Source organism: Perca fluviatilis, chromosome 13 (genome assembly GCF_010015445.1).
Source record: "Perca fluviatilis chromosome 13, GENO_Pfluv_1.0, whole genome shotgun sequence".
NCBI lineage: Eukaryota > Metazoa > Chordata > Actinopteri > Perciformes > Percidae > Perca > Perca fluviatilis.
In genome coordinates this window covers 30,961,485-30,979,033 of record NC_053124.1, presented here as the reverse complement: position 1 = coordinate 30,979,033, position 17,549 = coordinate 30,961,485, and the positions used below count along the sequence as shown (strand labels likewise).

Genomic DNA, 17,549 nt, shown 5'->3' with positions numbered 1-17,549 from the left:
TAAAAGCTAGCGATATTTGAAAGTGGCATCTCCTCTGGGCTCCGAGCACCGCTGCGTCAGAGCAGAGCGGAGAAAGGTCCGCAATTGCTCTCATCAAAACGACTTCCTGTCTCATATTATCATACTGAATGTTTAAAACAACTAACGTATGATCACTGTTTGCAACGTGCATTGAGCTCAGGCTCGCACACAGGATGGGGGTAGCGTACGCGCAGCGGGGCGCGCAGGCGTTTCATTGGTTCTTTCCAAGCGGACCGAGGGTGATTGGTGGGTGTTTTTTTTACAGGGTCACAGCGGCTACAGGTGACTGATCTTTTTTTTTTGCTCCTTTTTCAGAGCCCAGAAGTTATCAGGGTGTAAAGACCATCTCAAACAATATATATATATATAAAAAAAGTGTATATTGGAAATAGTTACCAACCCTGCCCTTAAGTAAGTAAGGCAGATGTTGCAATAGTTGGTCAGTTCATGATCACATCACTAACAGTAACAAAAATGGTTCAGAAACTATTTGTTTGAACTTCTATATAATAAGGCTTTAGATGTTTCTACTGTAAATAAAGAAAAGCTGGCTATGATTTAGCGTTCATAAAAAGCTGTAAATAAATTTCTAGCACAGTGTTTAACATTTTAAACATTGGTTTCAACTTTGATCCAAGTGAGATATTGACGCAATATCAATAAAAGAGCGATTCACCGATACAGGCCTGGGGATATTACATATAGTGCTATCAAAGCAATTCTAAGTAATCCAGTCATACCTGAATCTCTGGTGATCAAGTACTACACTATGCTGATTTCGCAACACAGTGGCACACTCTAACACAGTTAGTAGAGTATGTTTTTTATCAGTGTGGGATGAGGGACGTTGGTTTCATTGGGAGTACAGATGCTCTTTATCAGCCCATGCCCTAAGGTCAGCACATTGACACTCCTTCCTGCTGTAGTATCACTCAAATAAGGCATGTTTATCACCGTCTTTGATTCCAGTAAACAGCCATTTATATTGCATTCACATTCTGGAAGTTCTGAGAGCAATCATAACCACTTGCTGACACAGAGGAAAGTCTCTTAGTCTTCCTCCAAAAGAGCCCTGTAATCATTTGTCTGGGAATGAGAACTCTTAAGGTCTTCTATACTGGTATCAAACCAGAGGAAGTCCATCATTGCCGGAGAAAGGTCAGGATCAAATATCTGTACATTCATGGCTCCCGAAACAAAACCGAGCATGTTTTGATAACATGATTTTAGGGTGGCTTGAGAAAGCCACCCTAGCCCAGAGCAGAAAAAAAAATTGGGGAAACCACTGCACTAGTGTATTCATTGGTTGTCCCGCTTCCTATGTTTCTAAGCAACCGAACCACCAAAGCAGACAGTGTAAACAGTACGATAAGAGCGAGTGCGTGGGCAGTATGTATGGAAAAAAGTCGGTGATTCAAAAGCTACTTAATACGTTCATACGACAGGCTGCCCCCGGGACATACCGGACACTTAAAAAGAGTCATTCAAAAAGATTTGTCTGTTCATTTTTGCCCATCGATACTGTTCGGTGTGAACTTAAGCAAACCACAAAAATGCTGCAAAGTCACTTTTTTTCCATTTCGTTCAGGCAAAACGATGATGCCACTCTGCTACACTGCCTTTTAAAGATACGTTCACCACTGTTGCATCTCTCTCCCTCTGTCTTGTTATTTTTAGTAAAGTGCCATTCGAAGAACGAGTGTTCACTGTGCTTAAGTGGCTACAGCTGCCAGAGAACGAAAGGTTTGTATATTCAATGAAGTGCCCAGCAATTAAGCAAATGCCATAAAGTTTAGTTTTTCTGGTGGTGTTGGTGCTAAAGTAAAAAAAAATATATATATATGTGTGTGTGTGTTTTCCTCCAGACCAGATTTCTACACGTTGTATCTGGAGGAACCTGATAAATCTGGACACAGCTACGGACCTGTGAGTGGGGGGGTAAGTTCACCTGGTCACTGATCAGATCATGACTCGAAAGCTAAGAAAAGAAATGAATCGGTGAGTTAAACGATAGATAGTTACTGGTTTTATTGTTTTTTTAATTGCTTTTAATATGGGTTGGTTTTATTGCTTATCTGATTTAAATGTGCTATACATGCTGGTTTTACTGTAAAGTGTCTTTGAGCACCATGTAAAGCGCTATATAAATATAAAATGTATTATTATACAGCTCAGATTTTTTCATTTTTCTCTCTTGTCTTTTGTAGCATCCATGAAGACAAACCCAAGCTCACATTTTTGTTTTTCATTTCAATTTTTATCCATTCTGTAAATCTTTAATCACATCTTAGTGTTCACCTCACCTGACTTCCACCTTTTTTCAATAATGCGACTAAACCGCTGAAACACCAAAATCAAAATCATAGTAGACACATTAGCCTTGTTTATGTTGTCCATTACCGACGGTTATCACAGATATGTCTCGTTATAGCTCAATTAAAAAGGTCTGAAGTCCGTTCATGTACCACAGATAAAAGATTTCCATAAAGATTTAATGATAACGCTAATAAAACATTCAGACACGTGTCAGCAGTCATACTCTTTATGAGCCTTAATGAATAGCCATGCAGTGATACGGTATAGTAAACTTGGCACGGTTTTAGCCCTGATTTCTCACTCGCCGACAGTTTTCGGAGATCGCCGACAATGGCCCCAGATCAGAGGCAAATTGGCGCTGGCTCCCGTGAGCGGAGATCGCTATGTGTGAATTTCCAAAGACGCAATCTGAGAGATGAGCCGATGCGCATGTATCCCCAATCATTCTCTCATTCATATTATTTTCGTTTTTTCGCTGCAAATTAGCACAAAAAAACAACTTGGGATAGCTATCTTCTTGCAGACATCCGTTTTTGGAGGAAATAACTCCTGTCTCATGCCTGGTATTGCATATTTTGTGTGTTTTGTCGAGACCAGGCAGACTTGTCAGGGATTCCTCGGTAACGGTGCAGATCCATCTGTCCGTGCGACGCTTCTGTCGCGTCGCGCTCCACTCTATTCCTATGGGTGACGTCAAGCGACTTCAACGTGCACGCAAAGCAGCGGCGCTACATTTGAGAAAATGTAGCGCGCCGAAAAAGCTGGCCGATGCCCAGCTTTATGCAAATGAATCCGTTGAACGCGACGCGACTATCCAATAGAAGTAGAGCGCAGAGGAGACGGGGAGAACGTGGGATCCTTTTTCTGCTAGACGTTGCAAAAATGGAGGAAAAACTGATTGTACAAATGAGGGGAGGCGTCGCAACACCACGCAAAAGTGGATCTGTACCGTAAAAGGTCTTGTAATGTGTGACGCGTCCTGGCGCCGCCGCTCGTGCAATGTGCAAACCAGTGTTGTAGCACTCAAGATCGAGTCACTTTTTGAAAGTCTCGGTCTCGTCTCCAGCACGCAGTGCGGGACTCGCTCCAGTCTGGTCTTGGCCTTGACTCGGTCTCAACCCCTCAAAGTCTCGGCCTTTTCTCCATCTCGATACTCTCTGGTCTTGGTGATGACATGGTCTCGGTTTCGGTGGTCTTGAGTGCAACACTAGTGCAACCTACAACAACTTCAAGTTACCCTAAAAACATAGAGTATGTCTTTAAAGTACATGGAGTTTAGAGACCTCTGGTTATCCCCAACGTAGCACAGTTAGAAAACAGGTCTAATCACCTCTAGAAATTGAGGTGGGTCACGTTTTGTCAAGTGGAACTCCATTGAGCCAATCAAAACCTAAGGACTAAAGATAATCTCTTTCCACCACCAACTAATTGTGCGTACATGGAAAGGAAGATGACCTCTTCATGTAATCACAACGTGGGTTAATGGCTGATTCAGACATGACATCAAATAACATTTACAGTTGGAACTAAACATGACAAACATTGTTGACTGTACTGTGAGTGTCTATTCCTCTGTTTCTTTCAGCTGGTCATTACTAATCATTACTGTCGTTAATGGATCCAATTACCCAAACAGACTATTTCCAGTAACAATGACGTCATGTGTTGTCCACGTCTACCTGCTGCAATCGTTACCATTTTTGGAATCATGCACATCCAAATTTTAAAACTGACAAAGAACACTTGAAAATGCTTGTGAGCACATAAAAAAAAAAAATGCTAATTTGGAAAGTAGTGTTGATCCAAGTTCATCACGTCACAGGAATTAAGGACAACTTAACAAACCAAAAATCTGTCAAAGATCATCTGACACACTTATAGTTGGTGTGTCATACTCATTATATATTATTATATATATTTTTGGTGTATAAGTATTCTTTAATCCTATATAACTTTGGTTCAGTTGGGCGGAGTAGTGAGGCCTCTATTAGCAACATGTCCTCATACCTAAACGACAGAATAGGTTGATTGCCAGTGACTCCCAAAACGGCATATGTGACCGTTCTATACATTTCCGGACAGAAGGTCCGGTTCTAGCCCTTTGGTTGCCCTAGGCGAGATTGAGTTTTGTGTGCCCCCCCCCCAGTCTCGCATTGCCAGATGTCCACAGCGCTGTGTCAGCGATAGAGTAGCAATGTATGTTCATTTTAGTTTCTAGCTTCCATGTATGTTAGATGGCATCAACATTTGGTCTAATTATAACTGGTCGGGCAACCGAAAGGCCAGTGTTTTGTTTCCAGATTTGTGTGCATGGTGACTTATGATGGGGGGGGGTCTGGGGGTCCACCCCCTGAAAATGTTGAGCATTAAATACTTCATTTCCTGCATTCTGGTGAATATGTATGCACTTATTTTTCTTTAACTTTTTCTGAATCAGTTTATGCTGGAAATATCTTTATCTAAAGGGAAACATAGATTACAATCCAAATATAAAACCATAATGGAATATATTGCAGTAATGCTCTCAGGCATTCTGTATTGCTTTCATCTATTTATTCTCCTTTGGATCGATGTTTCTAATTATATCTGAGTCAGCACACATGTAGTCTAGGCATCATTTACTCTTCCCACTTTTGCTTTTTGTTGAGGAAGTAACCTCCTTAAATATGCATATGACAATGAATGATTCATGAATTCATTTTAATGGGTTAATAAACCCCTGGACTGTAATATTTTAGATGTGTTTGAGCAAGATTTCTGCTCATGTTCAAAACTTTGTGCACATTCAAAATATATCCCATCTGTGTTCTCTGAGGTATTACAAGAATAAAGTCACTATATTTCAGAAAATAATCCATCTGCACCATAGTCTGCCAGACACAGAGCCCCGTTTGAGACGCTGGTCTCTGAATGAGACGGTTTAGGGAGGTGGCTGTAGGCTACGCTGCTCTACATCGGAGGTGGAAACACAAAACAGAAATAGGGACACATGTTCCGCAGCATGGCCATTATAAACCTGAAGCTGCACAGACCAGGGAAGGCGCACTGCAGCAGCTCCGTGTCTGTGCCGGTGTGTTTGAGTCTGACCCATAGACTGGAAATGTTGCGTAATGAAAGGTTGAAAAGTAAACGTGTGGCTGAGGGGGCGCCCTTGGGTGATCATGTTTAATAAACACGTTTTATTTCGCTTGTCGTTAAAATTCTATTATCAATGGGAAGTAGACCTAAGGGCGTCACGGCGCCCCCAACACATTTGATGCCCTAGGCAATCGCCTAGGTCACCTATAACAATCGCCGGCCCTGCTGGACAGTGACCGTAACACGAAGCCGCGGTGGCAGTTTTAATAATAGTAATGTGACCGATCTATTTAACATAACAGTCGCAAATTTTAAACACATAGTTAACGTTGTTGAATGGAACTAGTTTACTTTAGGCAACAAAAATGCTTAGGGTTAGGAAAAGATCAGGGATTGGCTTAAAATTAGTCGCGTAAAACTACTAAAATGAGGAAGTAACTGCGTCTTGGACTAAGGTCCGTAAAAGTCCATAAATAAACCGATGACCGATGACTTTTTGTTTTCACACAGAACATGAACCCTGGTCTCCTGGGTTAGCAGAGCTAAAAGAAGACTAATGAGGAACAGTTTTTTTTATTTGCCGTAAGTAGCTCAGCAGGGTAGTTTAACAAATGATTGTACACACACACACACACATGTCACGGACAGTCACAAACCTATAATGCAGGTTTAGATGATGCATTTCTCATGGGTGGTTCAATCATATTTTGTTTGGGATTTGTTTGTTGGAAGTTTTAGCTTTAGTTTCTATACAACATCAAATCAAAACTGAAACTTGGAACATAAAGAGCTTCGAACACTAAAATAATTGTATTAGTTTGGAGTTGATTAGTGTAGTCCCATTGCCATTTTTATAACCATGATGAGAAAAGGGGAAACACTGAATAACTGAATTTCAAGCAGCTCTTTTGGAAACATCTTGGTATCGGAGTCAGCATTTGAAGGATGGAGAAGGAAGGGAACCAACCGATTAAGTGGAGGGGAAAGCCCCTCGACTTAAAACTTCAGATCGTCTTAATCTGTCCACCATCTGTTGCTTTCATTTCAGACTTAATGTCCTTCATTGTCTGTCTGTGCTACTTATCATGTGAACCGGATCAAAGAAATCTAAATCTAAATCAAAAGAACTTTATTTTTTTCCTGTGAGGGAACTTCGTTTGTGGTCAGGCACATTCAAACACAACATACAACAATACGTAGTCCGTTTTAATCATACCAGAGAATAAATAAATGCTAAATACTAAAATAAAATAAAAACAGGGGGTAGGAGTAGAGGGGTGGGTAGGGAGAATAGGTTGAAGTCTGGATTGATCGATGGGGGTGGGTTATTGTTTGTTCAACAGTCTGATGGATGCTGGCATAAAGGTGGACAGTGGCTCATTTCGATCATAGGGGAAGGGAACGGAATCTCCTCCCTGAAGGTAACCGATGGTACTGGTTGTTGAGGTTATGGGTGGGGTCCGATATGACGATTTTACTTTTCCCGATGGACTGTTTCTCAAATATGGTTGTGAGAGTGGTCTGGGGTTTTCCAGTGATGTTCCCGCTCATTTTTATGATTCTGCTGAGGGGACATTTGTTCAACTCAGTCAGGGAACCAAACTATGTATACTGAAGGTGAGGGTGGATTGGATGAAACGGTTATGAAATGACGGCAGTGCTGACTTGTTGACCTGCAGTCGTCGTAGCTTCCGAAGACAGTACAGGTGTTGTAAAAACAACATGGATAGCTATCTTCTTGCAGACATCCGTTTTTGGAGAAAATAACTCCTGTCTCATGCCTGGTATTGCATATTTTGTGCGTTTTGTCGAGACCAGGCAGACTTGTCAGGGATTCCTCGGTAAATGTCTTGTAATGTGTGACCCGTCTTGGCGCCGCCACGACGGGTCACACATTACAAGACACTCGTGCAATGTTGACATTTCTTGAAGATGCGGTCGGTGTTACTTTTAAAAGTCAGCTTGTGGTCAATAATTAGACCAAGGTATTTCTACTCTTCCAGTCTCTCTATTGTCTGGCCATCTACCTGAAGAGCAGTGGGGGTTGGTGGAGTTGGTGGCGGAGCGGCTGAAATCTATGACCATCTCCTTTTGGTTTTTAGAGATGTTCAGGGTTAGGTGGTTATCCCTGCACCAGAGAGAGAAGTTGTCCACCACAGACTGCAGTCGCTGCGCTGAGCCGGTGGTGTCCACGACGACTGTGTCATCCGAGTACTTCGGGTATACCATGTCGGGATTCTCACTTCTGCAGTCATTGGGGTATAGGGTGAGCAAAACTGGGGAGATCACAGAACCTTGAGGACAACCTGTGGAGATGGTTCTGACTGAGCTGCAGTGGCCGTTAAAGCTCACCAGCTGCCGTCTGTCTGTGAGGAAGGAGAGGACTCACATAGTCAGGTGTGGGCTGACACCCAGTTTCTGGAGCTTTTGGCCCACCGTATTAAATGCACTTGAGAAGTCAATAAACCCCAGCCCGGGCGAAGTTCCCTGGTTCCTCCAGGTGCATGTGGACGTTGTGCAGCAGCGTCATAACTGCGTCATCAACGCCTCTGTCCTTCCTGTAGGCAAATTGAGAAGTGAAAATGAGCTACTACTGGGCTAAAGTCATTATTGCAGGTGGGGTTGCTGTTCTTGGCTACGACAGCTGATGGAAGATTTCCAGAGGGGCAGGGACGGAGTGCTGTGCTAGTGAGCGATTAAAGAGCTCACAGAAAATTCCTGAGAGTTGCCTATAACAGGTATTCAGTAGGCGACCTGATATGTTGTCAGGGCCCGGTGCTTTGCTGGAGTTAACTCTCTTGAAAGCTTTCTCTACATCCTCCCTCTGAATTACAACTGCTGCTGCGGATAATGACTTAACTCAGAGCTCGTCCATAAGTGCTTTCCTCTCTGTGGAATGGCTGCTCTGTTGAAATCTGCAGTAGAAGTAGTTGAGTTCTTCAGCAAAGTCAGTTTGCCAGTATCTTAACACCCTTCCATGCTTCCCTGGCATGACCATTCGGGAAGAGATTTTCCACCTTTTCCTTATCCTGACACAGCATAGAGCTTTCCGTGAGAAATTATCTCATTTTTGGCATCCCCTTTTTTCAAATGCCTTTCTCACATTGCCTTAGTTTCAAATGGAAACTATGTGCCTGTAGGAATCAACCTCAACTCAGCCAATCTCCCCTCAGAGTCCCAAATTAAATGAAATGTGTTTCAGGGGGGAAAGAGAGGATAAGCAGGAAGACTAAGTCATATTCCTTCTGCTATGAGGCTGCTCAACACAAAATGCTCATCCTAAATGATGGCTATCACAGAGACTATATGACTTTTTTATATTGATTTACTGTATTATTGCCTTTATTTATTGTCTCTTATGTATTGCTTTAATTTTTGTTATTGTAACCTGACCCCCGTCATGGCATGAAAAGTTCACTTTATGAGTTTTTTTTAACATTAATATGAGTTCCCCCAGCCTGCCTATGGTCCCCCAGTGGCTAGTAATGGTGATAGGTGTAAACCGAGCCCTGGGTATCCTGCTCTGCCTTTGAGAAAATGAAAGCTCAGATGGACCGATCTGGAATCTTGCTCCTTATGAGGTCATAAGGGGAAAGGTTACCTCCCCTTTCTCTGCTTTGCCCATGGCAAGTCAGTCAAGGCCACACCCCCACCCTCCACCTTGCCCCCCCTCTCTCCTCCTCAATAGCTATAGACACAGAAATGGCACATCCTAAGGAAAGCTCATTGTGGGACTGGCTCTAGTGGCTGTAATTCTGCACCAAGGCTGAATTTTGGCAAAGAGACTTCAGATACAGTATTAGGGGACCACTAAGGTCTATATAAAAGAGACTTCAGATACAGAATTAGGGGACCACTAAGGCCTATATAAAAGACACTTCAGATACAGAATTAGGGGACCACTAAGGCCTATATAAAAGAGACTTCAGATACAGTATTAGGGGACCACTAAGGCCTATATAAAAGAAACTTCAGATACAGTATTAGGGGACCACTAAGGTCTATATAAAAGAGACTTCAGATACAGTATTAGGGGACAACTAAGGTCTATATAAAAGAGACTTCAGATACAGTATTAGGGGACCACTAAGGCCTATATAAAAGCATCCAAAAAGCAGCATGTCATTGGACCTTTTAATTTTGGCATCTTTAACATTTTTAACTACTGTTTGGTGAATGTTTGTTGGAACTGACTGGTAAGCTGCAAATGGCCATTGCACATTGGGATTAATAAAGTGTCTGACGTGAACTGAACTGAAGTTAATGGGAACTTTTTGTGGAAGGAAAGTTGAGCTTTTTAGCCAGCTATTGATTGTGTGTGTTTGTTTAATTTGTTTCACACAGCTGATTGAAGCAATCCAAGGGGTGGATAAGATCATTGGTCAGCTTATGAACGGCCTCAAGCAGATTGGCCTCCACCGCTGCGTCAACATCATCATCGTGGCAGATCATGGTAACACACAATGTTTGGCTTTTTTTTTTAAACGAATGAATACAATGTAGTCATGGATCAAATACAGGTACTGGTGTAATGTGTGAGTTAGAAAATGGATGCTGTGATACAATCCACCCGATCAATGCAATGATGTGACCGATCCAGTTTCACTTCCAAGGTGTTTTTTTTATTTATAGGCTCCACTTATTCAGTCATTGCCGGCTGCTGAGGCAGATATTGGTGCCACAGCAATCCCTGGCCTCACGTTACATAAAAATGATGAAATGGCAGAACATTACAAAGAACATTTAAATAAGAAGGGTATGACTTCTGACTGCTCTGAAAATAGTAGGCTTGAAACGTTCATTACATCGGGAATCCGTACAGTGAACTAGTGGTTCCCAAACTTTTTCACGTCAAGGACCCCTAAACTGACACTAATTAGACCACGGACCTATGTGATTTGAAGATTTCATCCCAGGGTCCCCCATCTGATTGCTTTAGCTGTTTTATTACAGGAAGTGTAGGAAACCCATGACCCATATAATCATGCGTTCTGTCACTTTGTTACTTATGGACGGAATTATACTAATAATAAATAAATACATACATTAATTTATTCCCCTTTGTGCTGAGGACCCCCCTGGAACCCTCCCAAAGAGCCCTGAGGATTCCCAGACCCCACTTTGGGAACCATTGCAGTGACCAACTGGTATTTTGAAAAGTCTTCCCTCATTCAGGAAGCTTCGACAGCACAGGCTTGAGGGGTTTTCGGCTGAAAAAGCATCTCATTTTCAAAATTCTAACTTGTTTCATCAATGTCTTTAGAACAAGATGAACCATTAGCGAACCTGGATCCGGTTAAAAAGAAATGTAGTTTCATAAAGTTTACAGGTTGATACTGTATTTAGCAGCTGACTCTCCAACCTTGTTTGTCTGATATCCCACGCACACATGTTTTCCTAGAGCACAACCAATAAAACCGACTTCTGGATGGAAATCAAAAAAACAACTGCAGTGTAATGGTGGAAAAACACACGCAAGTTCATGAGATAACATGTAAAACCGCTGGTATATTCTTTTAAGTCAACAGAGTGATGGAGCAGCATAGAAGAGAGATGAATAAAACAGCTGGTTTGCTGTTGCAGGTATGGAGGACACGAGCTGCGACAGGAAGGAAGTGCTGCAGGAGCTGGTCGGAGACATCCAGAACTACTGGGTCACAGAGGGACCATTCGGACGCATCAGAGCCAAAAACAAAGACACCGTGCGTGAGTAAACATGCTGAGGCTGCCTACGCAAATGCTGCCGACTGAGCGAGAATCCAGCCGATTGCGATTCGAGTCCCAGTTAGAAGTAGAAGTCTAAAGTAAACTAACCCAAACCTAACCCTAACCCTACGTCATGTTCAGCGTCAACATAATCAAACTGCAACCATTTCACAATAATAAAAGACGTGTTTAAAATTGCGACCTTTACGTTTAAAACCGCGACCAACGTTCTCTGGTTTAGATAGGTCATATTTCTGCCACTGCTAGGGTGCTATTTCATAAAAGGATCTTGAGAGTCGTATTAGAGGGTAGGGAACAAACGACCCATATTGTCGCGTGGTTTAGAGGACTTGTTGCTTTGACCCAAGGTGTTCTACCCACTGATGGTATAAAAGGGCTTCTGGAGAAACATGTGGTTACTTAGAACAAGCAAAAACATGAAAAACCTTATCGTAACACCTGTTGATAAATGACATGCACCAGCTCCTGTTTACATTTTTTTCCACTCATTCAATAGCACATTTTCCCACAAGACCACATATGGTGTACCCGCCGCAGACAAATGAAGCCAGTCGTGCATGAAGATCTGAGATAACATACAGTACTTGCAATCAATCAGGGAATCCTTGCTTTGTCTGGCACAAAATAAGATGTCTTTCAGTGATACGAACTGAGCCGTCACAGTGACAGGGCGCTGGATAAACAGGGTAGTCCCGATGATGCTGAAGGGGAGTTCTGTTTCGCAGCCGTCTCTTGGTGCCAAATTGCTATATGCCTCCCCACAGCCTCCCCTGAATTACAGTGCTTCACTTTTCATAGCGATATATCGTGAGAATAGCCTGCACAGTTAAATCCCGAGTAATTATCCATTGCATGGTAATCATGTTGAGCTCTTCTACACACAACAACAACAACAACAACCTGAGAAGTCTGCATATAAAAGATTCACACTGGATTTCACACGTGATCTGTTGTGTGTTCTATGTGTGCGCGACTTTCTGACTTGATGTTGACCCCAAAAAAATAAAAAATAAATCACACTTAATGACGCCGTGCTGAAACATCCGCATTTCAAACAACCTTTAGGTTATATTTGCACAAAGCAGCACTTTGCTAATTAATAACACGTGTATAAATATGTCTTGTTGGATATTCACAATAGCATTAGCATTTCATGGTATCACCACCACCCGATAGCTTTATTTTTTGTCTGTCTGGCCGAAGAATATCTTTAAAAAACATCTTATGAAAAGGTGTGTGTGTGTGTGTGTGTGTGTCTGTCCCCATCCCTAACGCATGAATCATTTTCTTCTGCTGAAGTAAAAAGTTCCGTGAGAGTAGATCATTTTCTCATCTTAAATGATGACAACTGCAGAGTTGATTCTATACCTTGCATGTGTATCAACATGGTTAAGGATAGGTGTTGTGTAACATTAAATTGGATCATTATTATTTTTGGCAAAGGTTTTGGCTTTAACAGAAATGTCCTTTTATTATTGCTTTCCAGTGGACTCAGCCGGACTCGTTGCTAACATGACTGTAAGTGTTCCATGTTCTCACATGTTTAACTTTGAACTGTATAGAGTGAAGTGGGAGAGCCAAGACAAATGAGATCCTTTCTTATGAAATGATGACCACACACACTTACATGGAAGTAAAAGCTACATTGAAAAGGACTTTATTGGTTGTTGTTTTTTCTTGAAATGCTGTCAAATTTCTTTGCCAAATATAAGAAATTAAGTTTTATAAAAAAAAATTAAAAAGTGTCTATTTAAAATAAAGATATTTGTCTGTGTTTCTGGGGATTTCAGTGTAAGAAGCCAGATCAAAAGATCAAGCCGTACCTGAAGGCCAACCTGCCAAAGCGCCTCCACTTTGCCAACAGCCGCCGCATCGAAGATGTCAACGTCCTGGTGGACCCTAAATGGCTGTTTGAGAGGTATCCATGTCCGCCCTCCATCGGTTGTTTAGTTGGTTGTTATTTGCAGTTGTAGTCTGGAGCTTTCAAAAAAACAATTTGAGAGCGGCCACCAATGGTAAAAAATAAAAGGCCAGGATAAAACTCACGATAACTGAAAGTAATAAAAGGCATTGCTTTGACATGACAACAAAAAGGACTGTGGACTGTGAGAAGAATACAACTTAATTTTCATAATGGTGATACATGGAAAACACGGGTACGGGCATTAAAGCTCTGGTAGGCACTTTATTTTTGGCGTACTTGGGCATAAATTCAATGATGATCTTTCAGCATATTGTAATTCAAGTGGTCTAAGAGAAAACTAGACTTCTGCTCCTCCACTTGGCTGGACCTGGGCTGACAGAGCCTCCTCCATAGCTGCCCCCTCCCTCTGGAACTCCCTGTGAGTTGTCTTTGAGTGTTGCAAAAAGCGCTATATAAATCAAATGCGTCATTATAATTAGACTGTGGTCAATCACCGGTCACTTCAGAGAGAGAGAGGGTGGTCCTTCACCTTCCTTCCTCCAGCTCGGCACACTCGGCATTTCAGTGTTTATCAGAGACTGATATGTTTATTTTTTTTTTACTAAAAAGCTCTTGCGTGTGTCCCCACAGATATCCCGGTTCTGTCACATTCTGCTCTGGCGGGGCTCACGGCTATGACAACGACGCTGAGAGCATGCACGTGAGCACAGAGGATTCCTATATTATTCCAATAGTCAGCAGTAATGTCTCTCAACTAAAAAATCTAAAATTTTAAGAAACCATGTCTCTATCATTGCAATTAAAGGTGCTCTAAGCGATGTCGGTTAGTGCGTGGAAGCACAGAAATGAGGGGGGAGGGGCCGGGATGAGGAGGAGGGAGGGGCGAGCTAGCCTCCGTTTTGTTTGAAAATACTTTGAACGTCAACAGGAAGTGGCGTCACCCAACATCGCCTAGAGCACCTTTTAATGGCAATAAACTTCCCGTATGTAGTTCTATTGCAATTATTCCTTAAGTTGTAATATTTTTTTTAACTATCTTGAGCCTAAACATGGCCACCATTGCCACTGTAGCACTGAAATCAATGTATCTTCCTCCCTCTTTTCTTGCAGGCCATGTTTGTCAGTTATGGACCCAAGTTTCACTACAAAACGGAAATCGAACCCTTTTCCAACATCGAGCTCTACAATCTCATGTGTGGTGAGTGGACGGGCGTTTCTTGGCAAGTTCCCACTTGCAGTAAGCGTCTCGTTAAACTGCAGGAGTCATTTGTCAGGGTTTGTTGCGATTCATCCAATCGGCGCTGTCGTCTATGGTTTAAATGGCGCTCAGCTAAACGCCAAAGAGGGGAACTTGCGGACCCGTACCCGCGTTCCCATACAATACCACGGGAGCGTGTCTATGTTCCCTGGGTCCTATGTTCCCTGAATGCTATGTTCCCCTCTTTGTATGAGACTGGGGAACATAGGACCCTTTTTCAAAAATAGGGTCCTATGTTACTGTTACTTTTTCCACCATTACTGCCAAATTCCATGGCAAATAGGCCTATGTAGGCCTACGGGCTGTTTGACGCGGATATGCAAACAGGCCTAGACGAGGAAAGATTAGGTCAGGGGTGGCAAACCTGCAGGTCGAGCTGCATGCGGCTCTTTGGCTGCTCTGTTAATTATGTCACTTTATCTAACCTTATGTCACTTTATCTAACCCTATGTCACTTTATCTAACCTTATGTCACTTTATCTAACCCTATGTCACTTTATCTAACCCTATGTCACTTTATCTAACCCTATGTCACTTTATCTAACCCTATGTCACTTTATCTAACCCTATGTCACTTTATCTAACCTTATGTCACTTTATCTAACCTTATGTCACTTTATCTAACCCTATGTCACTTTATCTAACCCTATGTCACTTTATCTAACCTTATGTCACTTTATCTAACCTTATGTCACTTTATCTAACCCTATGTCACTTTATCTAACCTTATGTCACTTTATCTAACCCTATGTCACTTTATCTAACCTTATGTCACTTTATCTAACCTTATGTCACTTTATCTAACCTTATGTCACTTTATCTAACCTTATGTCACTTTATCTAACCCTATGTCACTTTATCTAACCCTAACCCTAACCCTTTTTTTTTGGGAAAAACATAGGGATGACCCCCCAATACCACCCTAGCTAGCTACAGTAAAGCACGCTAAATGCAAACGGCGATTGATTACTTTTACTGTTGTCATGCAAGATTTCAGTCTGGAAAAAAAGTGAGCTTTGGGAAATGTTTTAACTACACACACCTGCCGCAAACGGGTGGACCACTAAACTACTCATTGCTCTGTGCAGACGTGATGCAGATCTCTCCCACTAACAACAACGGGACCCACGGCAGTATGAACCACGTCCTGAGGCGGCCCTACCACACGCCAGCGGCCCCCGCAGAGCAGAGCGTTCCGGTTCAGTGTCCGATGATCAGCCTCGACCCTGCAGACGACCTGGGATGCTCCTGTCCTGCCCTGGTGGGTACCTTCCATGACACCCTCACTTACTAAACGAGAGAATGACTCCCCCATGTCATAACATCTAATTTTTTTCCTCATACTAATGACACACGTACGTCTGTTTGTGTGGAAAAGCTTTTATTAAGCAACTGGAGGAAGGCATTCAGAAATGTCAACAGATGAGCGCATCAGTTAAATGATCATAAATATCTGTCCGAACACGATATCGATCCGATATCCATCCTCTAACACACAGACGTAACTGCATCACAGAAATCATTCATTCATTTTAAAAAGGCAGCTGTTGGCTTTTAGGGTTAGGGGTTTTTACTCAAAGTGAAAGTAATTGCAGAATGATGACTACCTTAACCGGCAATTACACTCCTGTTAACATCATGATTTAATACAGTGGCCATAAAAATAATCATGGTTAGTTTCTTCACTCGGTATGGACAAATTTCAGGTCATTATTTTTCAAAAAGAGGAACAAGGTTAGTGCTAATCAGGCTCTCTGACAATGCCATCACATTTAATAAACAAGAGTCTGACCTCATCGTGAACACAGACATAACAACAGCCTCGTCCTACCTTAAAAAGAACTGTTATTCTTCAAAGAATTCAAAGAATTTGAAGAATAACAGACCTAGAGCCAGTTTCACATTCACACAACTGACCCGAGAGCAGCATTTCCATGGTAAAAAAAAAGTCTGCCAGTTGGCCAGTGGCACCGACTGGCACCGACTAGTTTCTCTTTTGAATATATCTCTAAGCATCATTTACCACATTTGTATTACTTTTCTTAAAGCTACTGTCAACTGTGGGTTGCAAAGGGGGGACTCCAGTGATTTAGTATGCACGTTATGAGTCTTTTTATCATGCAAAAAGGTTAAGACATCCTGACTTTTAGTCCGCAGTACATATGGGTCAAGCTACAAAAATGCTGGATCTTCCAATTCCCAATCCCAATCTCTTCCCAACGAAACTCAACTGTGTCTTTCATCAAGTCCTCCCTACCTAATTATTTCCACATGTCTCACACAGCTCTTTGAGTGAAGCCAAGATATCTCTGCATGACCTGACCTGGCTTATTTCAGAGTCAGAGGAGATCTTACAACTGGTTTCACCAAATGCTGTTACTGTAGTTTTTATTTTTGTCCATATTATTCCTTCCTGGTACCGCTGCTTTAATTTCCCTGTAAAAATCCCTTGCAGCGGTTGTAATCTTGGAGGTTTTCTGCCGGATTAAATGAAGCTTGGTTAACCATGTTATGGAGAAGTCTTAATTGACCCAGAAACAAAAAACAGCCAACTAGCCAATGAAAGCCAAATTCTTGTGATTGTGAAATCAGCCTCTTGAATCTGCAGCATACTTGGAATTGTGCCTTTGTCAGCACCAAGACCGACAAGACATTACACAGGTCCGTTTCCTGTTTCATCTGCCCAAAAATAACAACCCCTTAATAATGGCATCCCACGTTACAGACTTCTCCTTGACACCCAGTGTGTCACAGAATACAATTGCTCTGACTGTTGGTCTACAAATGACTAAATGCCACATTGCTGACATATTACAAACTGAAGCTGCTACTGTTGACCTCTTAGATCTTAGATCATCTGTAAATGGATTAAAAGGCTGTTATTCTGCTCTTTAGTAGCTGTTTTTTCATGCACTCGAAGGGACATTTTCCCCAACCCCATCGCCATAAAAGTACGTCCAATATGTAGAGATTATGCAAAACCCCAGATTAGGGAAATAATTTGGCTGCTGGGATCATCTCCCACTAGAGCAGGGGTGTTCAACATTGTTTAGGCCAAGGACCCCTTAACTGAGACAGAAACAGAGCAGGGACCCACTACTACATATATTGCATACAATGTAGTATAAAGGTTGCATATTAAACTGGGCCTATATAGGTGGCCTAAAGCCTTTATACATACCTTTTTATAGTGCATAGAATACCAACCTATTAAATCATTGTTTG

At 42.1% G+C, this 17,549-nt stretch overlaps 1 protein-coding gene across 2 annotated transcripts in view; it reads left to right on the top strand.

The window, feature by feature from the left end:
* Positions 1 to 17,549, top strand: part of LOC120571122 (venom phosphodiesterase 1) — a 50,042-nt gene that overhangs the window by 16,140 nt on the left and 16,353 nt on the right. For both annotated transcript variants that reach the window (XM_039819816.1, XM_039819815.1), the window contains 9 exons: positions 1,699 to 1,764; positions 1,887 to 1,959; positions 9,760 to 9,868; positions 10,999 to 11,121; positions 12,629 to 12,660; positions 12,933 to 13,060; positions 13,697 to 13,766; positions 14,177 to 14,264; positions 15,413 to 15,585. In XM_039819816.1, the coding sequence (XP_039675750.1) occupies positions 1,699 to 1,764; positions 1,887 to 1,959; positions 9,760 to 9,868; positions 10,999 to 11,121; positions 12,629 to 12,660; positions 12,933 to 13,060; positions 13,697 to 13,766; positions 14,177 to 14,264; positions 15,413 to 15,585 (862 nt within the window). The remainder of the gene's footprint in view (positions 1 to 1,698; positions 1,765 to 1,886; positions 1,960 to 9,759; positions 9,869 to 10,998; positions 11,122 to 12,628; positions 12,661 to 12,932; positions 13,061 to 13,696; positions 13,767 to 14,176; positions 14,265 to 15,412; positions 15,586 to 17,549) is intronic.